This window comes from Magnolia sinica, chromosome 7 (genome assembly GCF_029962835.1).
Source record: "Magnolia sinica isolate HGM2019 chromosome 7, MsV1, whole genome shotgun sequence".
NCBI lineage: Eukaryota > Viridiplantae > Streptophyta > Magnoliopsida > Magnoliales > Magnoliaceae > Magnolia > Magnolia sinica.
In genome coordinates this window covers 5,402,351-5,417,799 of record NC_080579.1, presented here as the reverse complement: position 1 = coordinate 5,417,799, position 15,449 = coordinate 5,402,351, and the positions used below count along the sequence as shown (strand labels likewise).

The following is a 15,449-nucleotide window of genomic DNA, read 5'->3' as shown; positions in this document are numbered from 1 at the left end:
TGGGGGCTAAAAATCATCCAGATTCATGACTCAGGTGGGCCACGACAGAGGAAATGGTTGTCCTTCTCAGTAGAAAAGGAGGATTACTAAATACGTTCCTAATTATTGCTGTAGGAATAATTTAAAGCTGGGCATCGAGTCGACTGAGTTAGGGCTGACCCGGTTTTGAAATAGATGTGACTGGAACTCACCCGACTTGGTACCGAGTCCAGCATGCCTGACCTGATCCGAGTCCGGCTCTAGCCTGGACTAACTCAGACTGAGTCCAACCTGGTCATAGATACCAAGTCGGGTTGAATCAGCCCCAAGTCAGGTCGGGTGCTGCAGGTATCTGCAGGCTGAAATCACAGGGACGCGGATTGCGTCCTACCCCCACCCGGACGGCAATCCATCTAGGCAGGGCTCTGTGGGCCCCACCGTGATGTAAGTGCTTTATCCACGCCGTTCAACGCTTTTTTTCAGATAATTTTATTATGTGAACCAAAAAATGAGCCAGGTCCAAGGCTTAAGTGGACAAACCGAGCTAGCTTGGTTAGCTCGCTAGACTCGACTCGAAAAAGCTCGATTCGACTCGGTTCGAGGCGGCCCCACCTCGACTCGACTCGGATGGAACCCAACTTGAATCAAACTCGGATCGAACCAACGTTCGGTGACTCGGTTACTTCAATATCTATGGATGCTCACGTGTTTGATGAAATGCTCAACATTTTCTTGATTTTCATGTTGCTTAGAAGGTGTTTGATAAAATACTTGTAAAACCATTGCTCCTGTCTCAAATTTGAAGGTGCAGTCTAGGTGTTTGCGAAAATGCTGCAATGGCGAACTTGGCTCGTGGTCCACTTCGGCCTTCAATATACCGCATTTTTGTGCTCAAGGCCTAAAATTACCTAAAATTATCTGAAAAAGTCGTTGAACGGCCAGCTCGACTCGGTTCGACTTGATGTGCACCCTTGGTTGTGGGTCACCAAGATGAGGAGAAGGTTGACCCAATGGTCACACTGGGATGCGGATTGCGTCCTACCTCTCCTGGGCAATAATCTGTCCGGGCAGGGCTCTGTGGTGCCCACAGTGATGTAAGTGTTTTATCCATGCCGATCATCATTTTTCTCAGATCATTTTAAGGCATGAGCCAAAAATGAGGGAGGCACAGGAAGCAGTGTGGGATTGAACGTCCACCATTAAAAACTTCTTTGGAAAAGTTTTGGATAAGTTGTGTTTTCACTTCATCCACGCCTACATGACCTTATTAATAGGTTGGATGGTTAATAAGGGCCCTAGAAAGGTTTCAAGGGTGAGTGTCATTATCACTGCAGCTTCCTTTGAGTGGTCCACTGGAGGTGTGGACCTGCTTCATGTTTGGATCGACTAACCCATTCAGTTCGGGCCGAGAGTCGAGTATGAACAAATCATCCTGTGCACTGTTTCCCGATGGGCCCTACTAATGAAACTCTCCTGTTGCAATACTATAGATAGACCTTGAATGTATTCTCGTGGACCATTGATTTAAAAGTACAGGAATCTCCGTCCTTGAGGATTTCTGAGGCAGCCCCTTCGTCCTTGTAATTTCTGTAATTTCGTCAGATCAACAGCTTGTACCGGATCCAACGGCTATAGTATCTCTCTGTGTAACACTGATTGGGTGAGGCCGGCTTCTTGGACCGATCATCTGTTTTTTCAAAAATAAAAATTGGATTGTCTAACTTGTCTAAAATTAAAGATGAATGGGGTAATTGGTTCGATATTGAAGAAAACGGTCCACTAGGCAGATATTGGATATCAACGGTATGATAGTATGATGTCAAAGAAGAATGGTTTGATTTGAACAAAATCAGAGATAAATGGTGTGATTGGAGCCAGGCGATGGATGCTTTCATGGTCAATACTCTATGAAGATCGGCACTTTTATCTCTTCTTAGCAACAACAAAATGAAGTAGATTCAAATCTTAGGTGGACCCCACAGGAGGGAACATAAGTTATTGAATGCTTTTAAGCCACGAAAGTTTTGGATCAAGGTGATTTTTTTACCATTTTTCATTGTTTAGCGCTATTTTAATATAACAAAACTTATAAACTATTAAGATTGAAAGAAAACTTTGTCATTTAAGAAATCATGACTGTCTATTTATAGCAAGTTTACTATTTTGAAAAAGTGAACTATGACTTTAAGGCATATCTCATTCAATGATATCAATCTTATTCTTGTTTTTAGAGAATTTCCGCATGGACCCAAAGATTTCAACTAGAAGAAGGAGGTGATATTCTTCCTTTTACCATTGCAGCTGGTATGTAATTTGATACTAGAGGTTACACGAACCGAGCTAGAAGCTCACTCGATCGACGCGAAAAAGCTCAACTCGGCTTGACTTTAAGTTGAGTTCAAGCCGAGTTGAGTTGATTTTTTGATCGAAGATGAGTTTGATCAGATGCACTATGCTCCAGTGTTTGGTGAGCCATGTGGTTGCCTAAAATCAGATTTTGACAATCCGAACTCGGCTCGATCTTGGCTTAGGTGGGCCGCATGTACACCCCATCGAGCAAGGTCTTTCCTCATCTCAATAGCTTTCAAGCCAACAACAGCTGAGGAGAGTGGCCAAGCTGAGGACTAAGGCCAACTCGGTTCAACTCTACACCCATATGCAAGGTATTTCCTCATCTCAATAGCTTTCAATAGCCAATAGGGCAACAACAATTCTATTGATGAAGATCTAAGGAATCAAGTATTGCCGCAGTGCTGCCTTTAAGCAAGAATTCTAACATTCCATGCCGACAAGCAAGACGTAGTCAGTTTCTAGTCGGTAACCATAAAAACCCTATAGGTGAGGCGAACGCATGGAAAAATTGAAAATCAGATATTAAAGAAGTGGGAGATAAAAATCTAATGAATATTGCCTCTCCACCATCAATTGCTCAAATTTTCGGATGAACTAACATGAGGCATCACCGGGATCCACCATTGGATTGCTTGATGACATTAAAGAAGTTATAGAAAAAATCTCTACAATGAAATCTCTAAGATCTAGGAGTGCCTCTTGAAGAATTCACAGTCAGATTGCTTGATAGATCCATAGCTGGATTAACTGCCCAAACGTGAATAAACATGTGGGCATCACGCAAACAAGAGTCCACCATCGAATTGTTTGATGGATCAACTGATAGACTGATTGGACTAGAAAAAGTTCCAATTGAATGTTACGACTGTTTAATTGAATTAGGACGTCAGTTGACAAATGACTAGATGGAAGACATTGATCGATCAGAAAACGAAGAGAGAGAGAGAGAGAGAGAGAGAGAGAGTAAAAAAAAAAGAAACTGATTGGAGCCAGGCGATGGATGCTTTCATGGTCAATACTCTATGAAGATCGGCACTTTTATCTCTTCTTAGCAACAACCCAAGTGCACAAATCAAAGCCAACAATGAAGCCACGTTCAACTTTCTGTTAATAATACAGTTGCAAAGGATTGCAAAGAAATGGAAGGTAACATTTTTGTTGAAGTTTTCATCCGAGCCCAGATGCAATAGCAGATAATCGCATTGAGTTACTATCTCCTAGACTCAAGGAAGAATTTAATTCTTTTTCAATGGGTCTTATGTAAGACAGACAATTTCATAGATGGCTAGGAAAGAAAGAAATCGGATCCCAAAGTTCAATCCTAGTCTAAAGAATACTTGGCTTGTGCCTAGCTTGGCAACTAGCTATCCATTTCACATGGATAATACATTATTCAAAAGATAACAACAAGCTTTACATCTTGGCCAATGTCAAAGGTCATTAGCCACGGAACAGTTTCACAAAATTCTTCAATCATTTTAAAAGTCAAATTTAGATTTTAAGCAAAATTACTATTCTTAATAAATATAAGGAATTCAGAATTTGAAAAGTCCCATAACCATTTAAAGTATTTGTTTTGAGTCTCTGCAAGATTGGGTCAGTTTAGACATTTTTTTCAATTTTTATTAGCTTATTATTTTAGAAAGGTCTATTATATCAGGAAAGCTATGAACCTCGGGTTCATACAAATCATATCAAATGCATTGTAAATATCCATTCACTCTCATTCAATACATTTTTATTTTCATTTTTATAGACAATTTTTCCTTCTTTGTGGATTCAAGGATCATCAACTATGGGAAGACGGTGACCTTCCTTTTCCACCATGCACCCACTATCTTAATCTGACTCTAGAAGAGGGATGATGCTATTCTTTCAATGGTTGGAATATTTTCAACAGCAGCTCCACTAGAGACTGCAAACCAAAGTAACTTTCATGATTTCTTGAAATATTGCCAGGATCAAGTTTCCATGGTATGGTCCGTGTTCACTGTATACGCTGACGGCAATTATGCATTGCACATGGGACACACCTTGTATTGGCCATAGCTCCACACACCCATTGGCTAACCAAGGTGTTTGGTACCACATACACTGATGGCAAGGATGCATTGCATGTGAAACCCACCACCTAGAGCTCATGGCTCTACATTCCCTTTTGGCTAACCAAGGTGTTTGGTAGGAAAGCCCTACAAGGGAAACGCCAAAGGGAGTGACACCTGGTATCCAGGCCACTCGTTAGGCTGTAGCCACTGAAAATCAAGCAGGTCCACTCATCCGATAGGTCATGTGTACCATGAATACAGATCATCACTCATCTGCACACCGGCCTGATTCATGGTTTAGCGCATGTTCATGGTGCACCCCACCATGACATGAGATGCCCATGTTCCATGCAGTGTCATGTATGCTGCGAATACCTCTACAAAATCTCCTGGTGGGAATGAACTTTTAGCAATAAGTGATTCTCCAGCAAATGGGCAATCCAGTGCACAGGAACTCAACAATAATTGGGGCCCACACATCCAATAAAAGAGTGGCAATGCCCTGATGTAAATCGCTCACATGGCGGATGCCGAACAAGTCAGACCCATGACTGCACAAACAGGAAATGGACAGAATACAAACTTGGCAGCACCAGGCGTAGATCCACAGCAATGGGCGTTCATACCTCCCTAGCCCATCGCTATATTTACAAATCATTGCCACATTCCCCACACGAACAAAATCAAGTGGTCACCCAACAACTTCTAGATAAGATATGATTAACTTAAAATTTCCATGGCTGTTATGGGATGAATGATCCTAGTTTCGCTATTGAACACTCATCACTAACCAAAAGTTAATAGGAAACAAAAAAAAGGACACGAATCAAACAGGAAGACTATTAAACTACTGCAAAACTAAGTCACATCCGAAAAATGACAAGCACACAGCAGCAGAATAGTGAGAGGAAAAATGAAAGCTTACTAGCAAATGTATCAGTTCTAGATTTTGTTGAACGCAACAATGTCGCAGCTCTGTATGTATTCATTAGCAGGCTCGACCGTGAGTTGCTCCTCGATGAGGGTGTCGACGGAGACTAGGTCATCTACAATGGTCATCATGATCTGCAACTTCTTTATGCCGTAGCCAACAGCAACAAGTTTTGCTGCATCAACAAAGTGATTATTGAAAGTATGTTAGTGTTGATAGGAGTTGAGAAAACGAAAATGCGAGTATATATGAATGAAATCAACTATACATGCTCCCCATAGAAGGCCCGGCATCTCGATGCTACGCACAATCTCTTCCAACTTCTTCATGTCCGTCTCATCATCCCAAGGTTTCACCTCCAGAAGAACAGATGATTTCCCACCTGAATCGAAATCAAAATGATGACTAAAACCATTAGGAATGATGGAAAGGAAATATTAGGAGTTAAAGAATGGTGGTGTGAAAAAGACAAAATAAAATATGAGGCTCTAGCTTGTCATGATGCATCATGCATCAGTACAGGTTCATTACCACTCACCACCATACATGCAACAGAAGTTGGTTAATCCAGAAATTCTGGCAGGTGGGCCTTACAATGGATGGCCGCTTGGTGAAAAGCCAGAAAAAGGGGGACAATCCTTAGCTTTACAACTAATGGACATTTCCCATTTATGCAGGCCGATAATCATATCTTCACAGGCAGTTAAAAGGCCAATTATCATATCTTCAAAGGCAGTTAAAAGGCCACAGACCAGACATATAGGATTGATCGATTGATGTGATTTCCTACCAAAGAAGTTGGACAATCATGGCTACAGGAACAATGGACATTTCCCCTTTACACGCAGACCATTTACCACCTCTTGATTGTCAGTTTCAAGGCCACAAAACAGACATGGTTTTTCTTTTTATTAGTGGTAGACCACACATGGTTTAAAATTTCATCCAGTACGACTAGGTTTTGTCCAAGTTATACCAATTTTGGTCTGGAACAGAATGACTCACCAGACTGAAACGTGAACTATGAAAACAACATTTAAATTCGTGGACCAGATTGCTAGGATGACCGATTCAGTGCAATTTTCCTACTGGATGGGCCATCCCTGAAGAACCCAAAAGAGGGACAATCTGGATTCACAAACTGTAAACATGTATACAATAAGTGGCAATGTACAAAAAGCAATTCTTGGCAAGATCATCCCAAGTCCACCATTAACGTAACTGGTTTGGTAGAGCCAGAAGGCCCAGAACAGTCGCATCAACTTTTTTTATATTTAGTTTCCTTTTGATAGCAAAAAAATTGTATCAATAGGGTAGCAAAATGATTAATACAGCCAATTTTATGATTGATAGAGCTTACTCTCTTTCTTCTTGGAAGATGCTTTAACAGCGGCCTCCCGCGCCTCTGCTGCCTTCTTTTCCTCCTCTGTCTCATCACCAAAGAGATCCAAATCATCATCATCATCTCCTGCTGGAGTGTCCTGAAAAATAGAGAAGGATTTCATTGGAGCAAATGTACATGGATCTATCACAAAATCTGGAAGAAAATGATGTATCTTAGGGACAGCAACCCCCACACTTAAGAGACCAAAAAAATGCAGACCTTTTCCTCAGCTGTAGCAGAAGCAGCGGCAGCTTGGCCAGCGAATTTCACGCCAACAGCTTTACCCGGGAAACTGAAGAAAAATATTAAGAATTCAGAACTTGAGAAACAAAATAAGACAAGAAGCTTTACTAGAAAGAATAATCCAACAACTTATAGCAACAATAAGGAGCCTTAACAATCATGGGATAAAATGAGAAGGATCCAAAACAAGTATGTCAGGCATGTTTTTCATCATGTTCAAAATGCAAAATCAAAACCAACAATGGTGCAAAGCAACTCCTGCCATATCCAAATAAGATAAAGACGAACTGAATGTATAAGGTTCTCCAAGTTGCCAAGCTAACAGGCCTAAGCGACATATCCAAGTAAAAACAAAAGGTAATATAGCAGTGAATTTAGTCAAAGACAAATGATGGCAAGGGTAATATGATTATGAACCATGGGAATCCTTGTATATGCTTCAGAAGATTATGTCAACTGTATCACGACAAAGATCAGAGAAAGGGGAATTAGTTTCTGAGTTGATGAAAGACCTGCCTCTGTTGGCAGGCTGCCAATCTACACTAATCAAATCAAATTTCCACGAGAATAAGAGAAGTGTAACATTACAAGAACTTAAAATAATAATCGAAACTTAAAACCTTCATGGTGTAAGAACACAAGTCATTTTGCTTCAGCTACTGATGTGTCAAGTAGCTGTTTTCGGTTTCTACTGATTCAGCGCATTAGCATGTTTTCTCTCTCAATCTCTCTCCCCTCTACAAGCTGTTCCATAAATGGTAATGGTGGCTGTAACAGCCACTGCCATCAACGTTACAATACGGGCCGTCACAGCCTCTTTTTTTTTTTTTTGGAAAAACCTGTTTTGATTCTGTTATGGAGCCATTAGAGGCAGTTTTTTTCTATAATGACCGTTTCGGCCCCGTAATGCATAATGGTTATGGCCATTACCATTATGTTACAGCCTGGTAGAAGGGGGTGTAGCTCATATGGTAGAGAAAGAGGGGGGTGGGGGGGGTTGGTATAGAGGGACACACCTAAATCCCAACAGCAGCAGAGGTCTTCCCTTTGGCAAAAGTAATAAATAAATAAATAAAAAAGCAACATATTTTTTTGCACAAGTGTACAATCCATATTAAGGCATTCAACAACTCTTAAATGGTATTTTACCAAACTACTTTTGTCACATAAGCTATTGATTTGTTGTTGACAACCAATTAAGTAGCTTATCAACATGTATCCAAACTCGGCCTTAACATTTCTCAATGCCAAACACTGTTGTGTTGCGGTGGGAAAATGATATGGCCCGAGATACAGATTCTAAAAACATTTAATGGAGTTTTGAAGCAAAAGAATTCTATGCAACGAAAACAAGAGATTCCACAATAACACAATCATTTTACCGGTAAAAATAATTATTAGCTACGAGCGTCAAAAAACAGGAAGGCCTAGAGAACCTATAAGGTACCATAGACCCATGCATCCACATGACCAAGGTATTCCATAAGGGTAACGGTGGTCGTAACAGCCACCACCGCTACCGTTATGATATAGACCATAATGGCAATTTCTTCTTCTTCTTTGAAGAAAACTTGTAGCCCTATAACAGACTGTTACAAGGCTGTTATGAAAGTCATACCGGCCGTTATAGGGCATTTATGGGTCATTTTTTCCATAACGGCTTTACAGCCGTTACAACCCCATAATGCATTAGGGTTGCCACAATTACAGTCAACATGATAATTAAGGATATCCATCCAATAAGTAATTTAGTATTGAATTGTTGATACAAATACTAGGGTTCTCATTGACCGTCCTTCTATTGTTGCAGATAATTAGGCCTGGCAATGGGTGGGCCCATGTCCAGATTTTGAATTAGTCAGGCCAGGCCTATACAAAAAAATTATTTTGTTGGGCCCAAGCCCAGCCCATTGCCAACCTTACGGTTAATAAGAGATCTAAATACTCCTTTAAGTAGAACATTTCCTCCAAATAATCCATAAATCTATAAAAATAAAGAAAAAGGATTGTTGTTTAATTAATTGATGTTGTTTGCAGAGTCGCCATCCACTATCGAGAGGCCAAAGAGTAATTGTTTATAAGGAATTATTATGATAAAAGCATTATCTAACAAACTAAACTAAGTTTCATCTAGTGAGAGTAAGGTTGATGATAAGGGAAGGACTAACATCCCCCAACAAAGAATGCAAAATTTGCATGAAATGTTAGGGGGGACTAGATAATTAATTAAGAAAACAGCACAAGTAAGAAATATTAATGACAATAATAACAACATAACACGACAAGATTCACAGAGAGACTATAACAATCCTTACAATCATGAATTCAATTATTTCACATATTTTTTGGAAAGAAACTTTCAAAGATGAAATAGAAAGGCGAACAGAGAAACAGAACAAAGCTGGAGACCTTGAGACCACCTTCAGCTGCAAATTGTGATTGGTTTTCCTTGCAGCACCACATCCAACACGTGCAAGCTCCACACGTGTGTGCAATAAGAGGTCCAATTTCCCTTCTTTTAACTTGTTTCTAATTTTCTTTCTTTCATATTTCTATGTTAGGAAAATATCTCTATGCTAGGAAGTACCATTAGATTTTTTTTTATGTTCAAGGGTTCTCTTATTTTAAAGTCTTAGCTAGCAAGGAATTCTATTTTTAGACTCCCTATATTGTGCTAGAGATTTTCTCAAGGGGATAAAAAAAAACTTTTGGCAGGTTCTCATGCTTCTCTATGGTAGTGTGTTGCGGGGGAGTGGTGATCTCTAGTATAAGACTAAAGGACTGTTGAAATTGCTCGCGGTAATTGCACGATTTGAACATTCAATCCAGTACGCTGAACTTTATTGCAATTAGTTTCTTCCTCAATCTAGTTGCATTAGTAAACTTTAATCAATATTCCAATAGGCTTTGAGCTTCTGGAAATTCAATCCAGAACTGTGAGCAAGCATCAAACAATGCCTCGAAGTATTTCACCTTCGCGTGACTAATGGCTGACAATACCCATCCAGTGTTGACTACAATTACCATGAAGCAAAACACAGCTAAAAAATACAGAAATAATATCAGATTCCGATTCAAGAATTTTTAGCAAGAAATGAACCCAAATTGCCCAAAAGCACCTACAGGTATTTCACATCATAATATCTTACCATTTAAGAAGTAATGGTGTAAACACCACAACAATCAATCATCAAAAGCAAATCAGTGAAGTGTGAGAGCCATACATACCAAACAAATGATAAAAAGAAAACAGAAATTTCTTTTAAAAAATCCACAAACCTTGCAGCAAGAAGCGATGAAACGCACTCATACCAACTATCCACATTAGGAAATCCTGCTCCGGGTTTTCCTAAAACCGCAGCGAATACCTTGATATCATCTCTAGTGAGTTTATCACTGTACCATCACAAAATAAACAAAAGACCCGTTGTTAAGCTTAAAAATAAGAGACCTTAGACACACTTAAAAGTACCATACAAACCTAAGAACAGATCACTGCAAGTTTTCAAATTAGAAAGTATATGATTTTAAGCTCTAGAAACCGCATAAAAAATCTACGAATAGATCCAGTGACCAATCAAGCTTTTAAAAAAATGCATTAGCTTAAAACCTTAAATCCACACAAAAGAACACAGTTCAAATCTAACAACAGATCTCTACAAGTTGCCAATCAAAAAATCTACCACATTTAGTTAAAAGAAGAAGAAGAAAACACTAATTTAAACAAACTCAATAACTAATAAAACAATATTAAGAGAAGTTCTTCTAGCGTAAATATACAAGCAGTAGACTCCAACAGTCACCACCATTTTGAAAATAGTGATGACTCTTCAACCATACACATGGCACAGTTGTACAGCAATCCAACCTGAACAAATCGCTGAACCAACAGTGAATGGATCATAATACAAGAATTACACTGGGAAGATGATGGCACAGTTCGTGTGCTGAACCATCCGATTTTTCCTTTGAAGTTTGGACCACTCACTATTTTACTTTTAAAATTCATTTGATAGCTATCAGGCAAATGGTTAGGATTGCCTGATCAGTGTGATTTCAGAGGCAGACTCTATCCACAGTCCCACCAATTTCAAGGGTCGGTCATAGAAGTCTAGCCCAGCATACAATGCTTGACCAAAGTAAATGTTGCCATGACCAGACAGTCAAGATCACATGATTGGAGGAGATTCATGCAGCATAGCCCACTCATAATCAACTGTAAACAATTAACAGTCTGCACAACTAGAAGGTGAGTGCACCTGTACAGTTCGTGTGCTGAACCAGGAAAAAAAAGTTGAAAGAAATAACTACTTTCAGTTGGCCCAGCAACCATTAAAGTTAGGATGGACGCAAGTTATTGAAATTTCATCCAGTGGGCTCCCACTGCAGATGAACCATACCCCAAAACTCTGCTCCATCAAACATATCTTAACCATCAGTTTGATTCGACAAGAAAAAATCCATCAAGTGTATGGTTACGATTCTCTGATGAGGAAGATTTGAGAGCCCTAACTTATTCATGACGGGAATCCGTACATTAGCAAGCTAAACTATCGACAACATCTAATTCAGTCAAAGCATTCTATATTTTCAAAAAACTTAAAAAGTCCACAGAAGAAAGTGGCATTAATGCTTGCACTTCATCACGGGCACTTTCATCAAACACGAACATTCAAACATGTGGAGCCCACATTTCACTGATCCCTGCCGTTCATCCAGTGGGCCCATTGTGGAGGATGGGCCATGGACCAGAATTAGCTCCATCGAACAATCATATCAATCAAAACTCTAGATTGCTTCAGACTGCATAAGGATTGTTCCCTGTATTCTCATTCTAGCCCTTCACCGCCAGACCAACCATCCAATTGTTAAGAGTATCAAACAGGTAGTTCCGTCCAGCATCATGGATCCACAACATCACCCACCATATGGACAGCAGTCTGTATCACTGGAAGGTGGACCCCAACTCTACTACAGACTGCTCAACCCGAAAATGCTACAATCGAACTAACCCAATAACATCTAAACTAGAATAAGAAAAAATACACAAACTTGTAGCTAAAAATCCTCAAATCTACACCAAATCAAAGAACAGATCTCTGATTAAAGACTCCCAAATCTTACAAAAATGAATTTTTTTTGCTTAAAAAACCATAAATCCAATAACATTAAGAGCCCCAAAATAACTCGTAATTGAAAAAATAAATAGAAAACGAAAATCAAAGATGGGATTTTAGAAATACCCAGAAATGTATTTCTTTCCAGAGAGAAATGCATCGAGGGATTTAAGTCCAGCTTCTGTGTGTAAATCAGAGAAGGAAATAGCCATTGTTTTACGGAGAGAGGAAAACCTGCAAAGCAGCTAGATACTAAGAGAGACCAAAACCCTAGAAAACTGAGAGAGAGGAGTCTGAGATAATAGAATTGCTCTATTTATAGTAGTGGCCGTTCACTAATTACACGCACGTGTAGAGGCTTACATACGTGTTCCGGATCTGAGCTTTCCTATGTGAATTTAAAGATGATGATTGGATCTTGTCCCTTACAGATCAGGCGGTTCCACTCTAAGGTGGGCTACAATGTGAGAAATAAACCACAAGTCTTTCTAGCCGTCCATTTGTTTTCCTATCTATCTCCTTGTTTTGGATGTTGTGGCCCCTTCGGCCTGTTATTTGCTACAGAAGATCTAAACATGTAACATAATGTCACGTGTTATTGCAAGGATGGATGGGATTTCCACACACGTGGGGAATATGCACAGCTACGTTATATGCAATGCTCGTGCACAGAGTACGCTCGTGTATAGTATATAGATACGAATCATATGATTCCAGATCCTTTGTTTGTCCATGGATTTTCTGTTTGCCTTCATTGCAAACGGAAAATTTCTATTAATGGCAAATTGAGGATCGAATTCATCCTACGCAGGTGGTAGGGCTGAAAGTCGGGCGGGTTCAATCCGGTCGACCGGACTTTGGGTTGGGCTCGAGCAGGATGTACCGGTTTTAGTCTTGGGCTTGGGCTATAGAAACACTAACCTGATAAAACTTGAGTTAGCCTTAGGTTGCCTAACCCAATTTGAACCCGACCAATATATAAATGAGTGTGGATTGTCTGTGTTGAAGGCATGGGAAATTTCCGTCGGGTCTCATCGGTCCATGTTATTTCCAATGACTCGAGTTAACAACATACACCAGATTTCTCTCTCCCAAATAGATTGCGTGCTACACAACACTACTTTTAAAGGAGTGGTTGTGATATATTTTAACTTATTTATTTAGGAAAAATGAAGTTCTTTAGATAAACAATTACATAATTAATAAAATCATATGTATAAAAAATAAAATGTGTATTGAAATATAATAAACTAATGTAATAACGAAAATATTAGCATTTATCCACCTAATCAACCCGACTGAGTTTGCTTGGGTTTACTTAGGATTGAGGTATCAGAACCTTGGGTTGGGCTAGGGTTGAGCATCAACCCGACCCGACCCAACCCAATCCAACCCGCCCGACTTTCAACCCTAATAGGTAGAGTTGTGAATAGGCGGGTTGACCAGCCTCAGGTGGGCTTGAGCTATGTATCAATTGTAGATTAACATTCTAGCCTATTTTATTATTAAGTTGGACTTGGCATATTCGACTCGTTTAGACCCAGACTTGACCCGAACCGAGTTGAGTTCGGGTCACCTAGTAACTCGACTTGACCTAAAATCCAACTTGATACTAACTCGACTGGATCCGAAACTCGACTCATACATATAGAAAAAAGAAACCCATATTTGACGTTTCAGATTTGAGATATCAACCAAAAGAGAGGCTGCAATTCCGACAGTTGCAACTAGTTTCTGAGTTGTGATTTCAGCTCGCGGATATCCGCCACATCTGAGCCGACTCAGTGCTTACTCTACCCAACTCGGTGCCTATGATCAGGTCAGACTCGATCCAGATTAGTCTAAGCTAGACACAAATTCGGATTCGGATCGGGTCAAGCATGCTAGACTTGGTATTGAGTCGTGTTGAGTTCAGATCAGATTTATTTCAAAACCGGGTCAAGTCGGATCAGCCCTAACTTGGTTTGACTCGACCCAATGCCCAACTCTAGTTGTATGCCATCCCAACTTTCTACCATGGTACCCCCGACGAAAATAGGATGTCCAAAAATCAGGTCAATCAAACCATTAGATGCGACCATATGAGCATGGAGTTTTTTTTCTTTTTTTTCCTTATGGTTGTTTATTGTTACATATGATGTGAACCACTTGATAGTTAGATTGACCTGATTCTTGGTGCATCCATTTTCATGGAAGAACTACCTTGCTAGACGGGACGGGTTGAATGTTGTACAAAAGCCATGGTGGCCCTCCTCACACACAACTAACTGGAGGTACAACTCAGCTGATGCACTTCTGATGCCATTTAAAGCTTTCTATTGGATTCGGGCTCGGTGTGCAATGCTCACGCCAAGGCTGCATCTTGTACGATTTTGGCTTCCAATTTCTACAAGTGTGGCCCATGCTTCAGCCATCCACGCCGCTAATGTGATGGGACTCACTCCAGTTGCCTTTTTGCACCGGAAATAACCCAGTTGAAAGATCCTTGGCAGCTTTTCTTATCTTATGCCTGGAATTGAAAGGTGAAGACCATCCATTCTATGAGGAGATATTTGAGTGATAGTCCATTTATGGTGTGCACCACATATCAATGGTCCTGATCACAGAACCAAAGGCCCCACTCATCGGAACCGAAAATCAACATAGGCCATGTAGAAATTCTTTCCATGTTGACCTTATACAGCGCAAGCTTCTAGATGAACGGTCCTGATCACCACCTAGTGGGGCAGGAGGTTCAACCAAACCTACAAAATTGATATTACGGATAAGGAATTTATATGATTCAGGATTTCTCAGTTCCGACTAGTGGGGCCATGGTTTTTGTAATCCAAACCATTGGTCTGTTGCGTCCCACTGTCAGTGGAGCATAGACCTAGAAATCCCAAATGTGGGAGATCCAAGCTACCAATATTAGGACATTATCGCCTCAGAATTTGGACCTCAGGCCATTTTCTGAGTATCCATTTGGGGGCCACCAATAGGATGGTCAGGATCATGCAAACTGACGTGATTTTCGTCTAATAATGTCCACGACGGGAAATGCAATTTGGCATTATGGACTGAAATGCACGTACCCCAGTTAAGAGAAAATGAGAAAATGATGGAGAGCATATTGAGATGGTTCAGTCCTGTGCAATGAAAGATCAGCTCTGGTAAGGAGGGAAACATTGTTAAGGGTCTAAGGGCTGGAAAGAGAATGAAGGGAAGATATAGAAGGGGTATGATGAATGAGATTGGCAAAACAGGATTCAAGAAGGTTGATCCCAAATAGCTAGGACAAGTTTATGATGATGATGATGATGATGATGATGATGATATAATCTGGGTAACATATTGAATATTTTGCTTCACCTATTGAGATTTTGAACAATGGAACCGTTCTTTCCAAACAGGAGACT

General features: G+C 40.2%; 1 protein-coding gene across 1 annotated transcript; it reads right to left on the bottom strand.

Annotated features, from left to right (window-relative positions):
• Positions 1 to 5,064: 5,064 nt before the first annotated feature.
• On the bottom strand, positions 5,065 to 12,345 carry LOC131250928 (elongation factor 1-beta 2). The gene is made up of 6 exons (XM_058251323.1): positions 12,178 to 12,345; positions 10,214 to 10,330; positions 6,911 to 6,983; positions 6,668 to 6,788; positions 5,576 to 5,689; positions 5,065 to 5,482 (listed from the first exon to the last, which is right to left on the bottom strand). The coding sequence occupies exons 1-6, from the start codon at positions 12,261 to 12,263 to the stop codon at positions 5,319 to 5,321; spliced, it is 675 nt and encodes a 224-aa protein (XP_058107306.1). The 5' UTR covers positions 12,264 to 12,345; the 3' UTR covers positions 5,065 to 5,318.
• Between the last annotated feature and the right edge of the window lie 3,104 nt (positions 12,346 to 15,449).

Bases quoted from the DNA above. Each gene is read 5' to 3' on its own strand.
- LOC131250928 (XM_058251323.1), bottom strand. From the start codon at position 12,263: ATGGCTATTTCCTTCTCTGATTTACACACAGAAGCTGGACTTAAATCC. The intron at 10,331-12,177 runs GTATTTCTAAAA...GTGATGGTACAG, and splicing joins GGAAAGAAATACATTTCTGG to TGATAAACTCACTAGAGATG. The intron at 5,483-5,575 runs GTATAGTTGATT...TTGTTGATGCAG, and splicing joins GGGCCTTCTATGGGGAGCAT to CAAAACTTGTTGCTGTTGGC.